The sequence below is a fragment of the Rhynchophorus ferrugineus genome, unplaced genomic scaffold, assembly GCF_030347505.1.
Source record: "Rhynchophorus ferrugineus isolate W39M unplaced genomic scaffold, kcgeb_rfMv2 rfM1, whole genome shotgun sequence".
Classification (NCBI taxonomy): Eukaryota; Metazoa; Arthropoda; class Insecta; order Coleoptera; family Curculionidae; genus Rhynchophorus; species Rhynchophorus ferrugineus.
In genome coordinates this window covers 72,912,735-72,935,581 of record NW_027472580.1, presented here as the reverse complement: position 1 = coordinate 72,935,581, position 22,847 = coordinate 72,912,735, and the positions used below count along the sequence as shown (strand labels likewise).

Here is a 22,847-nt window from a genome sequence, read left to right as displayed (position 1 = left end):
CCATTCTTGTATCAAAATATTCGCCAAATGCTTCAATGATGTTGGAGGTGGAAATCTACACCTCATTCTCTGCTCTAAAAATCCTCATAATGGTTCAATTATGTTGAGGTCTGGCGATTGAGCTGGCCATGGAAAAAGTTGGATAATATTCTGATGCTATCGAAACTAACATTGAACCTTCGTAAATTTTTTACCAGGTTTTGTGTAAGCTGTCGAAAACGTTGATAATATCCCTCGTGAAACGCTAAACAATTCAGCTAGCAGACGCTTCCACTAATCAAACAACAATATTTTGTCTTCTTTCGAAGCCAGAGAGATCACATATTTCAGCGTCCTTGTTTCGATGGTCACACAACAGAGCTTACAATACACTGAAATATAACCACAAGATTTGGTATGTAATTTGAGCAATATGTCGTCAATACGTCGCATTATTTGTATGGTAGCAGTGTTTCCAACATATAACAATATCTAACATTTTGCATGGTGTTCATATTATTTTGTCTATCCCCTGTAGTAGGAAGTATCGACAATAGCACGCAATACTTTACTTTGGAACCGTTAAATGATGTCTATATTACTTGCTAGAAATATCCAATTGTTGGATTTTATATGACTAAATAAGTTGTACAGTAATCGCTTAGTAAGGAAAAAATTTCTTATCTAATGATAACTTAGATTTTCACCAAATGAGCCAATACATTTGATAAATTTAAGACTAATTTATTTTCATTTTATAAGTAAGTGCTTCTTCTAGATTAGACATCAATTTAGATGCCAAGATATTTAGTATCACTGCCTAGGGGAGTTGACAATTATTGATATTCACTGGTGAGCATATTCTTCTACGCAGAGTAAGTCTTACATGGATAGATTTTGCTTCATTTGCTTTTATTCGCTATGTTTTCAGCCAGTGGTATTTTATTGAAGTGTGTTTGGTGTTGTTATTGGATCTTCGTGGGATGCATATAAGAAGGCGCATGATTATTATAAGAAAACCAAGGGTTACTAGCCCCTAATTTCAGTCTATTGAGAGGAATAATTTTATGCAAACAACGTTTAACACTCAATCATTTAGTTAAATATTTAGCCTAACGTAAAGCATTTAACATGAAAAACTATATTCTGATTGTATACAGCACTTGATATTGTAAATAATCCAGGATAAAATCTCTAGATGTTTTATAACTTACACACGACTTTACTTATAAAACGTATCAAAATCATCCATTGCTCTCAAACAATTATAATATAATCATTAGTATAAGTGATTCAAATGCTTCAACAACAAAACAAAATATAGCGGAAGTACCAAATCGGACGAAGCCATCATAGAAGGTCACTAAAGACACGCAAGAGGTCACTATTACAAATTATATATTTGAATTGAACATAAAAAAAACCTGTCGTTATGCAAGCACAAATGTAATCGAGCCATTTTACTTCGGTCATATAATTTCAAAATATTATCAATTATGTGAACGCAGAATTTGTATGCTTTACGAATAATGAAGAAAAGTAGAAATCAACGATGAACAATATTTAATGAATCTTAAGTAAATTGAACTAGTTTAATAAATAAAGTATTTGAAGCTTCAACACATGTTATTTGTTATACTTACTTTCCAGACATTAATAGCATAACTGTCCAGGAACCAATGTTTGCACTAAATGTGGTTATTTAATAATTTAAAATATCCTATTATGTCTAATAGCTCATAAAAAATACTATAAGGTAAATGTGTCAGTGTATATTTATTTTATTATAATTTCTACAACATATGTTTAAGTGTACCACTGTTATTTTACCGACATATATTAGTTCTATAGTACTATATGCAAGTTCATTTTAATAAATAATATATTACAAAGAAGAAAATCAGTTAATTTCAGAATATTAAATTGTTGATACTATCTATAACTATATATTAGACCCATGAAGAATATTGTATTTTCTACAATAAATTTTGCATAATTTGATGATGATAGTGACAAAATAATTGTTTTGATGACCAATGATGATATTTCATCCAAACATCGCGCTTAAATGTTGATAGAAGATCAGGGAGTGAAAGTACATTAGATTTCTGAAGATATAAGCATCTTAACTATATGGAAGCAGAATATTTTAATAACTCATTTGAATAAGAAATATTTCGCAAGATTGGTATCAATATGGTATGATTACTTAAAATCAGCAATATAAATGTATGTACCTATATCAACTTCAATCGAATGTTTGTAGGCAATTATGTTGCACACTAAAAATCAAAACATAATTCAAGCATCCAAGTGAACTTCGTCAAATCTGATTCAAAAAGCTAAGTCAACTTTCTCATCCGCACGTTGCCAAAAAAAATGGATCAACGTTATAGATAGTGATGGGCTTTAGAATTTAAACGACAGGTTTCAATTTCTACTCATCGAATTATACTAGGACTGATTTACAACAAACATTTATGTAGTCAATCCAAAGTTATTTTGATAACGTCATCAAGATGTTTAATTTATTGCCTGCCCTAATATTTGTAAACTAGTTTTAGAATCAGACAATAGTTTCCTTTTTATTTTATTCTAGTTAAAAAAGACAATGTTGTTTGATAAGTACAAACGTGTAACCGAACTAGCCTGCCAAAGTCGTCCAGTTGTCAAACGTATGCAAAATTCTTCGAAACAATAGTGATAAGAGGTTATGATCCAGGAAACGTTATTTTAATGTTTGCTGGTTTTGATAAATTTTAAATAGCTGCTTATTATTACTCTGATTGGAAATTCCAAAAGTTATTATTCTTGCCGGCAGTTCTTTTTATAAATTTGTAGGTGCTTGTGTTTGTGAAATCAGAAACTACTGGCACCAGAACATTCAGGAACATCCTCTTTATTAAAAGACAAATATTTTAATTGAGATTGTTAGTACGAATCGAAACTGTTCGTTTTGGATGATGTTCTTCATCTTTTTAGTTTCAGTAAGTGCATAGAGAATTATTCAACTCAATTAACTCAACTCGTGCATATTACTGTTTCAACTTCGCTACTTATTATTACTCTGATTGAAAATTCCGAAGCCAGACAGAACAGATTACGTCTCTAATCAGTTACCTTGAACAGGAACGAGAGTTCTGGCAAATGGAGCCCCCGTCTTACCAGTAAAATTCGTTAAAAAGGTAAGCATTTTTACTGTTAAATATTAATTTACCGCGATTATTATTGAAAATATTTTAACGTGTTGCAGCTGTACTGAATATTAATATGGACTCGGTCACTGAAATAACTCAAAAAATGACAAATATAATCAAGATCAGCTTGATGTTAGCTCTATCAGAGATTAAAGATATGAAATGTATAGAAACAGTAAGTAGTTTTTCGATACAAACAAAACTTAATGCAATTATTTCAAAGGAAACTGTTAGTCCGAAAAGTATCGAAGAGGTCTAATGGAACTTCCGGATATTGTTTTTAAAAGAATACAATTTTTAAAAGTATAAAATAAAATGAATAGAATGACTTATTATATCAATTTATGTATTTAGATGAGACATAGATATTTCAGAATGGGGCCGATATAACCAATGATCACTAATGGCAAGATGATAATAGAGATAGTGTTATGAGAACAAAAGTTAATGGAAACAGGTAAACATTGGAAAAACAATTGATTAGGTTTTATTAGTCATAACATTTATTAATAATTCATTGCAGATATATTGTACTTCATGCTGGAAAGAGGAATGGTCATGAGAAGGTCAACACCTTCAGTTTCAATGAACTCGATCTGAGAAATTGAAGAAGAAATTGATACATGATGGAATTGCGAACAAATGTTAGATAAATTGGATATAACAGCTTAGTCATTAACTAAGCTGTTACTGAACCTTTCTAAACATGAAATGATTCAATGGTGCCAATTTCTAAGACAGAGTGAATGAAAACAAGTGCAGGTGAGTATATAATTAATAGGAAATGTTATTGTGGGGTATAGAAGATTTATGTGCAGAGATATATGTGTAATTATTCAGAATATACATCAGTATTCGGTTAGAATTTGTCGGAAATCTAGTTTTATCAAGAAAGATATATAGTGATGTTAAAATGTCTTTGCAAGGAAACTCTGTACTGAAGGACAAAAAAACTAAGCGTAAAAGGTAAATATGCTGTAATGAAAGTAAAATATGTTAATTGGATACACAATTTTTAATTAGGTGGATTAGGCTTCCAGGGAATACAACTACAAACGCGCCTAGAAATTTAAGTCGTAAGTGGTATGGAAAAGAGTTCAATGAAAATATTGTCAAACACAACCCTACTTCACTGAAAGTCTCATTTTATTTGTTTAATTCGACGACTGCTGTTACCCATAATTAATGTTATCCACCACTAACATGTAAAGGCATTATTCTTAATGATTCAGGTGCGCTAATTCTAATAATCTGGACAAGGAAGTCGAACATTGAAATAAAGAAGGAATTTAGAGATGGAGTTGAATAAATGCTCGAAAAAGTAATTTTGCAAGATGAACTTTACCGCACAAACAATATCACCAAGTAGTTTAACTCATCAAAACTTCATTAAGAAATAGTTTAAAATAGTAGTTCAAAAATCTGTCCAATTGCCAATAAGTATTTCTTATGACAATGATTATGGATTTGACATTTACAGCACTTCAATAAGTCACCCTTGAAATAAACCCTTAAATCTTGCTCTAAATTGTATATATGTTTATTAGGAGTTATCACTAACATTCAGCTCATGGGCACACACACTATGTCGAAGTACTTAACACTAATACTCGTTATGGGTTTTAGAGGGATATCACGCTGTATCACTAAACTAGTAATATAGTACGATTAATAACACATGGACTGAAAAATCCCGGGCGTAACAAAGAAAACGCGTTTTTTTTCGTTCAAAATTAGTTTTGTTCATTACTTATTAGTACTCTCCATTAAGACCCATATAATCTTTACAGTGCCGCTCTGACATTTCAATACCATTTTTGTAGAACAATTTATCTCTTGCCTCAATATAGGCCTCAGTTTCAACGAGAGGAAGAGGTTACTTCATTTGAGCGAATTTTTTGCGGAAGGCTGTAATCGCTAGGCGCCAAATCTGGTGAATAGGCTAGACGTGGCAGCAATTCGAAGTTATATCACTGTAATTTTGCTATTATTTTAATTGACTTGTAACGTTGCCTTGATGAAACACATTTTTTTTTCTTTGATATATTCCTTTGCAATTTCGACCTACAAACGCTCCAATAACGCTATATAATATTCACTATTGATCGTATTTTCCTTATCAAGATAGTCGATTAATATTACACTATGCACATCCCAAAATACCGAACCTTTCCATAACCTTAAAGCCATAACCTTTCCGGTCGATTGGTTTTTTGTGCCTTCGGGCGTTTTGGACGAGGTTCACCTTTTGTTGTCCACTCAGATGATTTCGATGTAAAAATTCCGGTTTGTTATATTGAAACATGTCCAAACACTACTCAGAATCAGCAACACGTTCTTGTTTTTGGTCAATAGTGAGCAAACGCGGCTCCCACTTCGAACAGCGCTTTCAGAATACGAACCGAATACGATGTTAGCTAACTCACGCAACTTCACTTTTCGTTCATTCAAAATGGTTTTGTGGATTTATTTAATGTTTTCTGGTGTTACAACCTCATTTGAACGTCCACTGCGTTCTTATAACACTTTTCAATCTATTGCTTCACTTGACGGTAATTATAAATGATTGTCACTCTTAACAGAATAACTCACAAACTTATGAGTAGAAACTCATGAAATTTTAACAGCTTTCTTTTGAACGTTAGTACCAACTGAAAAAGCGGCGAATGCAATAAAAATAGCGCTATCTATGTGTTAGGACCCTGGACTTTTCAGCTCATGTGTTAGATAATAGCACGCAAAACTATTTTGGAACCGTTGAATAATGACTATATTGGACTAGAGAGAGTATCCCATAGTTAGATTCCGTAGGTCTAAATGAACCTATTATTGATTTGTACGGTATTATCTTGTTAACTAAGGACACACAAAAACACATACATAACACTAAAAAATATGTTTTTAAGTAAAATTCAAGTACCGTCAAATTTATGGATAAGTATAATGTATAGCAAGGAACAATACATAAAAAATAATAATGTATATATTTTTTCAAAATAAAACCTTGGATTTATTAAAAAAAACATTATATTTAATATCGGTATAACATGACCTCTAGAATTGAAAATTAAAAACAATAACAGCCGAATTATTAAAATCTACCAACGTGATAACCATCGTTAATCCAGCCGATTCGAGCTTTGTTTCCGTTAGCTTGCTTTCAGACCGTAACCATATTGCAGCATCATAATTTCATACCAAGACGAACAAGTTTAAAGAATAAAAAACATACCGTTTTTGCAATATATTAACATACAACCACGGAGTTCGTAATCTTGCAATAATAGGAAACTGACGATTAATAACCAGATATTGGATTGTCAGTTGCGATACGATACTATTTCTTGAAAGAGATTCTGCAATAGGCCAAATTTACCTATACGAACGGTAAATTCTCTGATTTAGTAAGAGGCGTTGATGCTAATATGAAGATATAATCGCTGAAAGATTAATAAAAACGCTAATTAATTTCTTTTAGAATATAAACATTAATATTTATATTATATACCGTCAAAAACTTAACCAATAGGTCGTATATATGAAATTGAATAATTAATTAAAATTATAAACGTATTTTCTTTTTAACAATGCTTACACTAACATAGTTAATGTTAATTGTAAAGGGCATAGATAAAATAATATGAACACCATGCAATATACTATATCTTGTGGCATATTGGCAGCACTGCTTCCGTGTATATAAAGCGACGCGTATATATTGCTCAATTTACAGTCTGTATCTTACATTTCAATATATTGTACGCTTTGTTCTGTGACAACTAAAAGTTTTTTAACAAAATAATTGAACCGCCTTCAAAAAATAAATAAGGAACTCCCTAAAATTTTAAAAATAATCATACTTTTTTAACACAAAAAAAACAGTTTTAAAATAAAATATGTACATAATAATAATTGCAATAACTAAATTAAAATAAACAAAAACTTATTTAACCTATCTACTGCACGTATTTTATATACTACTATATACACAACATTTAGCTTAATACCTACCTAAATCTATTTATCTATTTACAATATTATTTTAACTACTACCAACTGATCAGATCGAAGTCAATGCTGAGCAAGAGATTAGATTTGTTTTATTCGTAATTTAATTTTGTGTATATATCACAAAATTATATTATTTTTTTGTATCGTTTAGGCTAGGCACCGACTTCAAACTGATAAATAAAAGAATAAAGTTTCTACGACTTCTCATATGATGTGGTTAGTGTTTAAAAAGCCAACTAAATGGCTTTTACACTGAAGTACTTTCGATTTTTCGTCACACCATTTCAGAAATAACATTATACCCAAATATCTGATTATTGTAGATAAGAAATATGTGAAAATATTGTGCTTTTGAAATTTGATTCCCTCGATTTACCCCCCTTTCCCCATCAGATCTAAATTTGGATTCAATGGGACCACCTTGGAAGCGTACATTTTCGATTAAAAAAAAGAAGTTTGAACATTAAAAAAATACACAGCAGAACATAGAACTTCCCCCTTTTTTGAAATCGGTTAAAAACAAGCGACCTGAGCCTGTCATGAAAACAGCTTAATCCTTTAACGTTTTACGAGCAACAACATTCACGATAATGACAGTATAAACAAAATATGGTGAAGTCATCGGCGAAGAGTAATACTGGGCAAAACCTAAAATTAAATGACAGAAACCAACGAACACAAAAAAGTCAAACAACAGAAAATCACCGCTGAAAAAGTGACAGCAGAATTCAAAACTCATACACACACACACACACACACACACACACACACACACACACACACACACACACACACACACACACACACACACACACACACACACACCCACACACACACACACACGCACACCCACACACACACACACTCACACACACACTCACACACACACACACACACACACACCCACACCCACACACGCACACCCACACACCCACACACCCACACACCCACACACCCACACACCCACACACCCACACACATTCGTCCCTTTTTTATTCGACCATTAATCAGCATCTCTGGATTTGTTGCTTAATTATGCATTGTAGCATCCTAATCGAATGTCTTCATTTCTAATACGATCTCAGGGAGAAAGATGGATGGAAGAGACAGATGTGGAATTTACCTGAAGCATCGCTTTTGAAATATGACAAATATGTCAAGTTTACAGATGTGAGAATGAAACAGTGTCAAGTCTTGGACTTGGATATTTGGCTTAACAATGTTCTTAAAGTCAATGATCTACGATTTAAGACCCAAACATAATTAGCGTTTGATATACTCCCACAGGTCTATTCCGTATAAGGTTAATACACGGCACAGTATTTACAGATGTTAAACGACGTTAGTTCAAAAAGTTTTTGTCTAAACATAAGAGACGTTTTGTATTCCTATCGCTTAGTAATTGTATTGTAACGCAATAACACTTGGTGTTTCACACCGTTTAATTTCTTCACTGTCATTAGTACCCTTAGATCTTTGAGGATGTCGTTGCTTCTAAAACATCATGAAACATTACCTATTATATTACATACCATATTACCAATACTCCAACGAATATTGTTTTGACAACTTTGGATAATATTAACATTTAATTTATTGGTGTAACCCCATAATCGCAGAGCGTAGGTCCGAACTCACTTAAAAATGTGTTTATAGAATAACAATTTCTTGTAAAATGACAATTCAGATTGTTTTCTAGGCATTTTTTAACCCTCATATAAAGTACTACTCGTTTATTCATTTCTATTTGAGTTTGGTTTCCACTGGAGTGTCATGCCCAAAAATTTTACTTTGATCGCACACCAAATTACTGTAGAATCAATTATCATCGGTCAGTAATCAAATTTTTATGAGAAATCCACATGAGTAGATTTCATAACATTTAATAGTATTAAATAATGTCAATTAATAGGTAATATTATTGACAGCAACAAGTTTACAAGTTTGTAATCTATTTACACATATCTCCATGTAGTTATTTACAGCAGGTAAGACAGTATCATCAGCAAAATGTGAACTCAATCCTTTGTTGAGCTCTTAACATTTAGAGATATTACTGTTATAAAGTAAGAACAATATTGGCCGAAGGACGATACCTTATAGTATTCCAGCAGAAATGGGTTTCTAATCTGAATATTAATCCCCGTATCTTATTCTGAATTGATGATAACAAGTCTTCGTGTCATACTTTATCAAAGGCTTTAGCAACATCTAGAAATAATATTTTAACAAATTTAACGTTTTCTCGGTAAAATCTGTAATACGATGTACTTCGTTATTATATCGTCTCAAAAATTAGAGTTTATCGGTGACCGCGAATACAAATATGCCTGTAGCGAAATGATCAGCGTATGAATTATTTATCATCTAATATGTAATACCATAAATCACTTTTGCATTTAAAAAACTGAAGAACATATTTCATTGTAAATCATGTTACTGTATGTATAACTTAATAAGTAAGAATATAAATAGATATCTCACAAAATAGACGACTTTCAGTGATGAATAATGAATGATAAAATAAAAAAGGTTCAGTATTTAATTTCCACAGTTTAACTTCGTCGTTTAAACAATGATGAGACATAATTAAAGGAGATGAGTATTTTAGTTATTATTTAGTTTATTAGTGATTCCTAAAATCATATCTGGTTATCTGTCTGACTTCAAACTGATCAGTTCGTAGTAGTTAAAATAATATTGTTGTTTTATAGTTATTAGCAGATAGGTTAAATAAGGTTTTGTTTACTTTTATTTAGTTATTACAACGATTATTATGTGCATATTTTATCTTAAAACGTTTTTTTTTGTTAAAAATCTAAGTTTAATTATTTTTTACTTTTTAGTGAGTCGATTCATTTAAATATTTTATTTTTCTCCTTTTAGTATTAGAAATGAACTACATAAATTACGCAATTATTTTGTTAAGTATTACAAAAGATAGGTCAAGTAAAGGTGCAGTCCGTATGAGGAAAAATAGGAATAAAAAACAATGATTCAAAATAAGGAAGGTTTCAGGCCCCGGGGTCCACTAAAAACAAAACTTTAATTTTTTTAGACTTTAAAAAACAAAACCTTACTAATAACTCCTGAAGGGTATAGCGATCCGATCCCTGTTTTCATCATTGGCTTACCTATATAACTTCAAAGTATACAATTAGTTGTCTGTGTGTCCCCATAGCATTTAACGAAATATCTTCTGACTCCTTACCGTTAAGGAATTATGTCTTCCGTCACATCAGCTCAGCAGTAACATTATACACAAATATCTAATTATTTTAAACAAAAAAATATGTGAAAACATTTTACGTGCCTTTGAAATTTGAGAAATTGCCTCGATTTCCCCGAATTTCGCCATCAGATTCTGATTTGGTTCCAATGGGACCACCTCGGAAGTGCACTCTTTGAAATAAAAAAAAATGTTGACAATCGGTCCACTATTGACGAAGAAATTGATGAACACACATTTAAATATATAATAATAAATTTATATATAATAAATTATATAAATAATAATAAATTATATATATATATATGTATATATATATATATATATATAAACGAACATATAACCTCCTTTTCTGAAGTCGGTTAAAAATACCGTTCGAGACAAAATATTACTAAGCTACTTGTTTTGACTTGTTGGAAGTAGAAAAATAAAAATAAGCAAAAAGTTTACCTCATATTTTGTATTTTAATAGATGATTTCCCATTTCCAATCCTCCGTTGTTCCTCGTGAGTTCTCACAATATTCCTCCTGAGGGTTTCTTCGCTTCCTTTGGATTTATTTTCCAGCATTTTATATTTTTTATGTTGAAGCTTGTCGTTTCCCTTAATTTTCTTCCCAATTCGCAAAGACAACATGATTCTAACTCGAATGTGTCGGATGACATACTTTTCCGTCCTTAGTTTGTTTTTAAATGAAGCATCCTTTTTATAGAAGAAGCTGTGATTTTTACGAAAATGATTTTCATGAGTTTGTTGCATGAAATGTTCGCTAAAATGACTATGTCTGGTCGATAATATGCCGTCAGTATTTAATTCTCTAAAATGAACATAATATAAATAAAAATTATATAATGTTTTTAATAAAAGCGACCAGTTAGTTATAAGGCAGTATATATATTTATTTTTATATTTAGTAATGGTTACACAGTAAAAATAGCATAGTGGATTACTGGCCCAGCAAGTAGTAGAAAGGCATGACATATGATAAACGAAACACGACTCTCTACATGGCATCCGCAGATTATGACAAAGCACTTGAACTGGTATAAACAAGGTAATTTAAACCTATATGTATTGATGAATTAATTGTAACGACAAGAACTCCAAGTATGACATGATCTAATTGTTTTTAAGAAGTAGTACAAGAGCCATGAAAAAATATTTTGGGTCTTTACAAATGGCAACTTTGTTAAATATAATTACTTATTAATGAATATTCGTGAAAAAAAGAGATTAAATAATTTTATTGATATACATTACATATACAATAAACGTATTTTTTAGTCAGGCAAATAAAATAAGTGATTTTTTAAATCGTTGTTGTTAAACATTTTTGGTGTATCAGAATGTTTTTTTATTATTGTCATTATTCTGATTGTTAACTTTATTATACATCATTCACTATTATCAAAATTTCAATACTAAATTAAAATTAATCGGAACTTTTTAAAAAAACAGCAAGATAGCTATTTCTGTGCACCATGAGGGCTACATTTCCAAGGGATTGAGAAAAAACACATTCGAGTACGGCGTTGAGTAAGAATTAAAACATTTTGAACATTTCGTCGTCATGAATGAAATTCAAATTTACAACCACAATATTGAATCCAAGCAAAAAGCAAAGGTGGTGCGAGCTTGGCTAGTTGTTGAGATACAAAAGGAATTTTATTCGTGGATTAGTTTTAAATTAATTTTTGAACCAAGCGAAAACTACAGAAGTACAGAAAAAAAATCCACCAATATAACGCATCATCATTAAAATCAGTGAAACTAATTTTTCATCAATCCATATATTCCTTAGATTTAGCGCTATCTAACTTCTGGTTCTGATATAAATAATTAACATCAAAGCTCCTTAAAGAGCAGACTGTAAACAAAACCGTAATACCCACCAATAAGCTAAGGATAGTTCTACAAATAAGCTATATGTTACAGGACGACTAATGCATTGATACAGTAGCTAGTATTCCCTTCCGAAGGAACCCAAATACTATTAATTTAACAGACATTAAAACAAAAATTAAACTAAAAAAATCCATGACATGACATGACATGAGAAAAAAGAATTTCTCTTTTTCTCTCCTTGATCAACTCAATATATCGGCAAGAACATATTTTACCGTACTATAGTATGTATAATAATAGAAAGCATTGCTTGAAAAGTATAAAATGAATCTTGAACATCGAAATTTACTGCCGATCAGAAAACAGATAAAAATGAATGATTTGACATTAAGAACGTGAAATGATGATCGAATAATTTATCGTACACATACGAGTACCATATATTACAGTCGAGGTATATCTTAATTAAAATCGTTAAAGCGTTTATGAAGATATTTACGTTACAGACAATAATATGGATGGGCAATGGTATTTCAGCAGTTTTTTGGTAAATATTATAACTAATTAATGACCGCTTATACAATGAAATATAATTCTATTCAAAGTATGCTTCATGTAGAGACATTTTTTTCTTTGAACGAAGACCAAATCAAAAAATTCAAGCCTCAAAATTTAGATATTTCCAAAATAATGCACTCTTTTTGAGATAAAGCTAAAACAAACGTTAAAATGTGTCCTTCTAGGTATTTTAAGGAAGATGAGGTTACATGATACTTATCAGTTCAATAGTTATCAGTTTTATGGTATTTTTTTTCATATTCCTTACAAACGTATTAATTGTCATTAGTAGCATCTATAAGTAATAGTTTCAGATAATTTTAGTCATTTATAATCCTAACATATGACCAATTATACTTCATAATATTATGATGCGAGTAAATATGTTTTATTACATTGACATCTCGTCTAGAACAAATTAACAAAATTGACCTTTTGGAAAGAGATTTTTTAGAAGTTTTAGATGGCGAGATAGGATTTCATATATTGTTATATTAAGTAAAAGATAAAGTTCTGAATATATATATATATATATATATATATATATATATATATATATATAAATTATAGATTGGAATATAATATAATAAGAATGGAAGAATATAATAATAAAGATAATTAAAATATTAGGTAGCTTCATGTATTTTAATCAACGATATATATTGATGAGTCTGCGAAGTATCAATACAAAAAACTTATCGTAACTATTAAATTCGAGTGACTTTACATAATATATATCTATACAAAATAACAGTTTTCATTCATTCATTCACTGATATTAATAAAAAATGAATTATACAAATAGTGAATAATAAAGTGAGCTTATATTACTTCTGTTGTGTGACTTGAAGGAATCAATTGCCTTCGTAAGCCCATCAAACACTTAATCAGAATACAGAAATATATAGTGATGCTGTTCCATTATATCCCAATTATCCGTTTTGGTTTCAATGATTAAAAATTTAACTTAATAACGTTGATTTTGATGTCTCTGATTTTGAGAATGTTTTGGAGGATTAAAAAAGTGAATAAATTGCAAGATTTATTAGACAGAAAGTAGATTGAGCTGTATTCAAACTCTCACGTAACTTTCATGTAACAATTAATGAATCAATCTTCAGAGTCTCCAGAGGGATGAGAAATATCCAAATGGTGGAAAGATGGCTACTACACTAATTGACTAAACACATCGAATATCACACAAAAAGAAGAGTTTTCGGTGGCCTATTGTTTCTGGTCAATCAGACAGATGTTGTATTATGAGCAGCAAAATCGAGGTTAATTGAACGAATCGAATGGCATATTGTTGAAAAAAAGACTGGAAATAGGAGTGACAGTCGCATACCAATCATTTGGTATGACAAGGCTCGGCTACATATTACAAAAATTGTGACTACTCAGCTCACTAAACATAGCGCCTTGAGATTATCATTTCTTTAGAGCGATGCATCATGGTTTGGATAGCCCACGGTTTCGAAATGCTCGAAGAATAATTCGAAATGAACCAACAGCACTCCTTAGACATGGTATCGACATATTGCCAGATATAAATATAGATGCCCAAAAGATAGGAAAAAGTTATAGAAAATTATGGACATATTTTTATGAAAACTGTCCGGTCAATGACCGGGCACCCGGTTATCCATTTGAATCCGCAGGTAAAATATATTAACTTCTCCTTAAAATGGCCGTGTTTTTTATGGCCGTCTGGATCCCCAGAATTGAAGTAATTTGACACCCATTTTTCGTCAAATTTTTTAACAGTCAATTAATTAATAAAAGTTAACTAACAAACTTGATACCCCGCCCGTTCAATATCCAGATACCCGGCTACCCACTAAGATTAATGTATATGACCGACGGGTTAATACACACTTCAGAGACTGCTTATTAAAGTACTTAGTTAATTTGACTTTTAAATTGATAACAGACAATATAGTTTGTAATTTTTTTATTTAAACAATAATTAAACAATAATTCTTATTATAAACAATAACAAAAATAGTAAGTAAGAAATACATAACTACGTTTTATTTTATTTTATTAATATCGTTTTCCATTCTTGTACATTATTTTATTTATTATAATACAGTGCCACATACAAACTGAACTAAGGTAAAACAAGAGGGAGATAAATATAGTAAATAACATATATCCCAAAACAATTCGCGTTAAAAAACGTTCGTGTTCAAAAATTTTCACATATCACATATATTCTGATTTAATAATGCTTATAATATAATTTAAAAATAATATCATGTAATATTACAAAACTTATCAATTTAACTTTAACCACTATTACAAATGGAAGAGGCAAATTTTAGTTATTTATTTATTAATCATTTACTTAAAAATACAAAAAGCTCAATGTTAGAAAGTGTTGACTCAACTAATAATTGATTTTCAGGAAACTGTGTTCACGTCATTGCTTAACAAAAAAAGACCGACTGAATTCAACAATCAATTTGATTTCTTGTGAATTTAATTAATAAAATAATAACAACTTTCCTTGAATTGGGGTAATAAAATTATATTTTTTTAAAGGTTTTTTCATTTATACAGACTATTCATCATTTTGAGGAAATTAAATTCAAATCAAAAGATATCCAGGCCACAGTTGTCAATATTATAACTAAGAACGGCAAAGTAGCCAGTTTATATACCTCACCAAAACATAATATTAAATATAAAAGATATAAATAGTTTTTTAAAACTCTTGGAAGTCGATTTACTATAGGCAGTAACTACAATTATAAAAATAGACATTGGGGATCGGGTCTGATTACGAACAAGAGTAGAGGATTGTTAAAGGCTATTCAAGTATATTCTTGTGAAACTATTTCGCAATGTAAACCCAAATATTGGCTAAAGTATCTAGATAAGATCCCAGACTTGTTGGATTCATGCATCATTAGAAACCTTTCAAGCAATATAAGATATATAGTAAATTGAAGAAAATCTAGAGCTAAACTCAGACCATATACCGATTGTACTGACTTTCACTCCAGTTAAGTGACATCATGTTAAAGCCAAGTAATTGCTGTATGCTTAATTAAAGAACCGATTGGATAGGTTCTGGAGTGTCGTTATAAGACAAAATCCACTTGGGAGACCAGATAGAGATTTAAGAAGAACTGGATTTTGATGTGGACAAATCGTTTAAGTATATTCGGCACTCAGCGCGAAAAAGAATCTCGATTGAAGAAGAATAAGTAGAATTAATATCAGAAAAAAAAGAGCGAGGAATAAATAGCATTTTTCCAGGGTTCAGCAAGAAAAAACTAAGCTGAATAATCTTACATTCCAAATAAGATATGAAATTCAAGAATTGAATGAATAATGCTAATGCTCAGTATCAGCTATTTAGAGATACCAGAAACTAAGAAAAGCCTCTCATACAAACTGCTCCGATGAAAAATGGGCCGGAGATTAATAGGAGAAGGGTGAGAAATTTGCAGACCACCTCGAGAGAATATTTCAACGTACTACAGTGGATACCATAACCCAATACAACCTCTTAAAATATTAACAATTGATAGAATAGAGATAGACTGATATAACATTAATTAATGATGATGAATAAACTAAGAAAAAAGTCATACCGGTCACAATATCACTATTACCGACAATATCCAAATTATTTGAGAAACTTGTATTGAAAAGGGTAAAACCAATCATCGACGAAAAGTATTTTATTACAAATCATCAATTTGGTTTCAAGTAACAACATTCCACGATCGATGATATGATCAGCTTCACCGAATCACCAATGTATAATAGAAGAAAATAAAATTTGTTCTGCAATATTTTAAAATATTGGTCAAGCTTTCGATAAAGTTAATATGACGATTTAAAGCCTAAGATTAAAATGTTTCTCATTGTCATTTATATCTGACCGATACTTCAGTGTACAAAACAATAAGATGCCTCTTCTGACTTGAGGAAAATACAAGCAGGTATACCATAGAGAAGTGTATTAGGACCAGTCCTTTATCTGCTGTATACTTGGGACTAGCCTACTTTCACTGAAAATATTCTTGCTACATTTGCCGATGACAATGAAATCCAAATCGTTGGCAATAACAACGAATTAACCGAAATACAATGTTGAAAAAAAAAATAACGCATCAAAATAAATCAAGCACAAGCTAGTATATATAATATAAATCAGCAAGTATTCCCATATAGTAATACAGCTAAATATTTTGACAAAACAGAAAATGTGAAGAACCCAAGCTAAGTACAAAAGAATGTTCTCGTTATTGGGTACATATTCGATATAAAAAAGCTTTACCAACGAGTCTTGGAACCAGTGAGGACTGATGATGTTTAACTCTGGGATTGTACTAGATAATTGTATTGACAGTATTGTTGATGCTCCATGATATATTTGTAACGACAATCTGTATAAGGACTTGAAGGTAAAAATTGTCGATAACGTTATCAAGGGCAATGCTCAAAGATATGAACAGAAGCTCCATCAGCACATCAGTGCTCTTAGATAATGATGGCTAAGTTAGAAGATTGGAAAGAGCAAAATCGTTTAATGTAGTTCAGAAGTTATAAGTAAAACTCAGTGGACATTAAAAACATTGACCCAAAGTGTTTATCGTGGAATAAGTACTTTGTAATTTTAAAACTGTAAGAAATTAGTGATTAATTAATTTGTTAATTTATTAGTCTTCTAGAATAAATAAAAAAAATGTTTTAAATGGTTAGAAACATTTTATATAGTCAAAGGATATATAATATATAAACTAAACTGCCAAATAACTAACTAACGATACTACTTGAAACTTACGATTGATGGTCCACATTACAAAAATAACCATTCCTGCTATTTGCCGAACATAAATCGCGACCTTTCACTTCGACATCCAACGGGACATACAGTGGATTGTAATAGATATAACTCAGAGAGTTAAAATTGCTTTCGTCCGAACATTCCAATATTGCGTCTTCATGTATGTTGGCACGAGAATTTAACGTATTGTATAAGGTTAAATTCTGGCCAAGAGATGGTTTTGATTTGAGAGGTCGTACAGATTCGTGAGCCGAAGATATTTCGGTACCGAACAGTTGATTTACAGTAAACTTTCCCCTGTGAAATGTATTTTTGGGACTTGTTAAATTCTTCATTTGCTTCCACACACCTTTGAATATATTACTATGGTTCATTTCGAGATCAAGCAATCGCTCCTTGTATACTTCTGGTAACCGTAGGTCTTGATATTTATTCGGATTGATTTTTCGACTATCCATACGGAATCTCTCTCGGTAATTTTCCGAAATCTGCTGGAAAATCAACGCGATATCAGCCTGTCGTTGTTCAGGAGTGTGTAAACTTAAATCATCGTTAAGTTTCATAGTTTCTGTTGTTTCGTCGTCATACTCATCATCGTTATCCCCGCACACATCAATCTCCTCTTCACTGGTTACCTTATCTTCCGCTTCTTGTTTCTGTTGATATTCAATATTACTGATAATTGAAATCAGGTCTTCCACGTTGGACACAGACGAGCAATTACTATCCAGATCATGATTTCGAACAGCATCCGAACTTTCTTCCTCGTTTCTCATTTTTCGCAACAAAGACTGGCTCTTATTATGAACCCAGCCTTTCGATATGGTCCATTCTTTCAACCAAGCCGGCTTGCTTATCTCCGCTTGAGATATTTGTCGCGTACTATCGAGCCGATGTTTTAGAATGGCCTTATGATTCTTGTTCTCACTTTTCGTCGCTTTGGAACCGCGGCTCTGGTTTGGATTCCACGAGCGTTTCTTCACCACAATACACAGACACAGATAACGAATTAGGTCGTACCATAACGACATGTTTCAGCACATTTTTCTTTATCATATCAGTCGTACCGGTCAGACAACTGAACCAGTGACTATATCGTGTTCGATTTCGAGACCACTGACGGTGACAAATCATTCAAACGGAAGTTCTCTTCCTCTGAATTCACCCCTTTGTACCTTCAATCAGTCATGTGTGTATATCGTGTGAAATGTATCATATACACTGCTCCGCAGTTGAACTGGCACAGTAAATACGAAAAATTAAAGAGAAACATTCATGCTAAAGAAAAAGTATATTATATTATAGCCGGCTTGCTAGCGCACTGGTAAAAGCGATGGTCCTCCTACTGTTGCGATAGCCGCGGATTCGAATCCTGTTGAGGCATGGTCGTAAATTTATGTTTGTGATTGTTTAAAATTTGTGAATGTTCTAGGCAAGAGTGAAAAATCCGACAAGGAAAATGATCCCAGTCACGCCAGTAACCAGGCTAGGTAAGACCGGATGTCTTCTGGGCATGATTTCTAAAGTTGGTCACTCGCCAGTCGGTAGGCTTAATGCTGAGGACCGTGGTTCGGAGCCCACGTTAAACTTTAGGCCCAGTACAGATAAACCCATAGTTGGTAAAATGAGACTTTAAAAATATATAAAAAAATAAATAAATAAATTTAAAAAAAAGTATATTATTTATAGAATTTAATATTACATTATTTATATAACTATTAATTAATGTAACCATTAATTATCAATTATTAATAATAAATCCTTGTGTTGTGTAAATTTAAATTATAATAAACAAAATATACACGTTTTTTCTTTAGTATTTACTCATAATATGTTTTAGTTTAAAACTTGGAAGAACGATTTTTTTTTAATTTTAGAATTTATTTGGAATTTTAGAACTACTTCGCAACAAATGATTGTATTTATTTAAAAAATATAAGGAATGTATATTTTATATTTTGGCAACAGAAAAATAATGTAACTTAACATTTTAATACAGCACATTCGATTTATTATAAATATTCATTATCTTTTTATCACCGATATTTTCCTGAATCTCTTTATCTTTTAAAGGTTTATAACTCTATCCACCCCTCTATTTACAATAAGTACGGTTTCATATCCATCTTCTTTCGTTTCATCCTCCCTTTTATTTACGAATCTCCAAATTTTGGTGTTTATCTTAACTGCCTTACAAATGACCGTTAATTGTGAAATTCCTTACAAACATTTAATTTTTAGCAACTGGAATTTTCTCAAATTGAAACCTTATGTGAGTTGATTTGTTGAAATTTTTCATCGTGCTTTGAAATGTGTTATGAGTTCTTTAATTTCTCTTGGACAGTTCACCCCTGGTATTTTGGTTTTTGATGGCATGGTATAGTTCAATTTTTTATTAAATATATCTTACATTAGATACATTTAGTACTATCTTAATTTACAAATTAGTTTATTACTATTATTCTGTTGTACTTGCATTAAGAGGTAAGCAAAGCGAGTACGAGATTAAACATCGGTATGTATATCCCAAATTGAAATAAAACTAAACTAATTTAGCTATACAAGTTCGTGTGTTTGATTCTCTTCAATCTTCTAATTTCCTGCATGTTGGCCAGTAGCTGTATTGCTTCCACGTTGCTGTCGTTTATCAACCTTATTTTATTTTAAGGCAAAATCACTTATATACGTATATTAATTTGATTCCGAGGCCATCGTGCAGCTCTTTGCTGGTTACGCAGCCATAAGCATCAATAATTATTCGTAGAAGTTTGTTATGACTGCGTTGGACCACTATTTGGTTTGAAGTTCTAGTGCAATCCTATATTTACACCCCAGTACATATAACTTTGTAAATTGTGTACTATAGGGGTTTTTCGTTATTTTATGTTTTCATCAGCAACTAAAATAAATAGCAGGCTAAAACAAGTTGTCAAAAAGGACTCACTCAAGCTGCACCAGCCTATTTATATTACGATTTATAAATAGGGAAATATTTTATATTGTAATTAGTTTCTAATTTGTTGACCATTGGTAGCAGTATATATATATATATATATATATATATATATATATATATATATATATATATATATATATATATATATATATATATGTAATTATATTATATGCTTTTGAACACAAAGAAATGTTAACGACATACAGATACAAAATACAACTGAAAAAGTTATAATGTTTTAACGAAAGAGACTGCTCAATCAATCAAGAACTACTGTCAACATTTTTTGTTTTGTAACGTTTGTGTTTTCTAAGTACATATAACTTTGTAACTTGTGTACTATAGGGGTTTTTCGTAATTCTATGTTTTCATCAGCAACTAACATATAAGAGAAAATAATTTTTATATTTAAGTACATATATACATAAATATTTTATCATTAATGAATAGACAAATAAATTAAGATACAGAGTTCTCTCAGTTGGATCCATAGTAGCAGCCTGTTTAATATTATTTGCAAATATTTTTTAAACAGATAGCAGGCTAAAACAAGTTGTCAAAAAGGACCCACTCAAGTTGCACCAGCCTATTTATATTACGATTTATAAATAGAAAAATATTTTTTTGTAATTTGTTGACCATTGGTAACATTATATATATATATATATATATATATATATATATATATATATATATAGAACTTTTTTCTTGAAAGTGTGAATATAAAACACATTACTGTACAAAGCAATTTAATTCTAAATCAAGAACGTCCATAATTATCCATAATTTATAACAAAATACTAGATACAAGAACTAGTATACGTACTTCAAAATGCTATTATATGACATAAAAATCAAGGCATGTTTATATCAGTAAGGATCATTTTATAATCATAAGGATATTTCAGAATGATATAAAATAATAACAGCAACCCTTATCAACATTTTTATTTGGGTGCTTTTAGTATATATTATGTACTTGCGAAATATACCACTCGTGTATCAAAATCTTCATAATCAAAGAGCCAAGAAAGAACTTGCGTCTTGCCAAATTGTCAACAATGAATAATATTTCAGTGCTTTACATCGTTTACGTTACGTTTTCAAAAGTACTCTTGGTACTTTCATCACGATAGTATTTGCTCAGACTTCATTCAGTATTTTTTTTTTAAATTATACACGCCTTACATAGCTCGCGAGGACATTGTTTAAAAAGAATGACTACTTTCTCTGTTCTGTTTAACATAATAAACTTAGTTAATGAGGGAAACTTAATTTTTGGTTATAATTATTAATTTTAAGTTATATTATTAATACATTCATACGTAAAACAAATATCATTTATAATACTATATATTGACATATGTATGGTTCAATATCAATACACCAAACGAAAGGTCACGTCAACTGTTGATTGTTTTATATCGAAAACATATCCATAGAGCATTGTACATTTCACGTACGACTGACTGGTTAATGAAAACCAAGGCTATCGTTGAGGGAAATCGTTGAACCTTTTCAAAACAGGCCATAAATGAAAACACTTCTTAATTAACTAGCAAATTAATTGTTTTTGCTCGATATTTGATACAATATGCTTGGAGGCGGAAACTGTTTATTGCTTGTTTCTTTTCTGAAGCCCTTTCACTGACATTCATTCAGAATCAAGCACTCTTGTTTCTCATTTAACATCTGCAACCAATTATAAAAAGTAATACACGGTTATTGTGGCTTTTTTGAACAGCTTAGGTCACCGAGGAAGTCTCTACAAGACGAGAACGAAAACTTGTGCTAGTTTTTGAAATAAAAATGTTTTGAATAAAATATAGAGTCACTAACTATTTATTGATAATTAGGCATAGGCTATGTACACTTTTAACTTAATAAGGTCATGACGTATCGTCAAAAACCTCGGTTTAGGGCTTCCCGATGAATCTTTGTTGTTTATTTAAAAAAAATTAATTCGATGTATATTGTTGCAAATGATATGTTAAATAAATTATATTTGATTAATTATTTCTTGATTTTTACAAAATGCAAGCTTAACCGACTTATCGGATAAATCTTTTATAATCTTCTTAAATATTTATTTATGTTTTTCTGATTAACTTTTAAAAGTCAATCACTTGTGACTTGTCACTCGTAACTCAAATAAACGAATTTTTTTTAAATACCAAAACTTTCTGTTTGAACTAACAAAACGAGGGTTAAACGATGCAAAAAGTTCAATAATAATCAGAGTTTTTGGTTTTACAAATAATGAGGTAAT

The 22,847-nt window shown here is 30.8% G+C and overlaps 1 protein-coding gene across 5 annotated transcripts in view; it reads right to left on the bottom strand.

The window, feature by feature from the left end:
* f (espin protein forked) overlaps nt 1-22,847 on the bottom strand; it is a 258,719-nt gene that overhangs the window by 153,508 nt on the left and 82,364 nt on the right. The window contains exons 1-2 of one of the 5 annotated variants that reach the window (XM_076394359.1): nt 17,620-18,675; nt 10,867-11,232 (exon numbers count right to left, since the gene is read on the bottom strand). The exons of the other annotated variants lie outside the window; for them this stretch is intronic. Of the exons in view, the coding sequence (XP_076250474.1) occupies nt 10,867-11,232; nt 17,620-18,653 (1,400 nt within the window). The 5' untranslated portion in view covers nt 18,654-18,675. Of the gene's footprint in view, nt 1-10,866; nt 11,233-17,619; nt 18,676-22,847 lie in introns of those variants that run through there. 5 annotated transcript variants of the gene reach the window in all.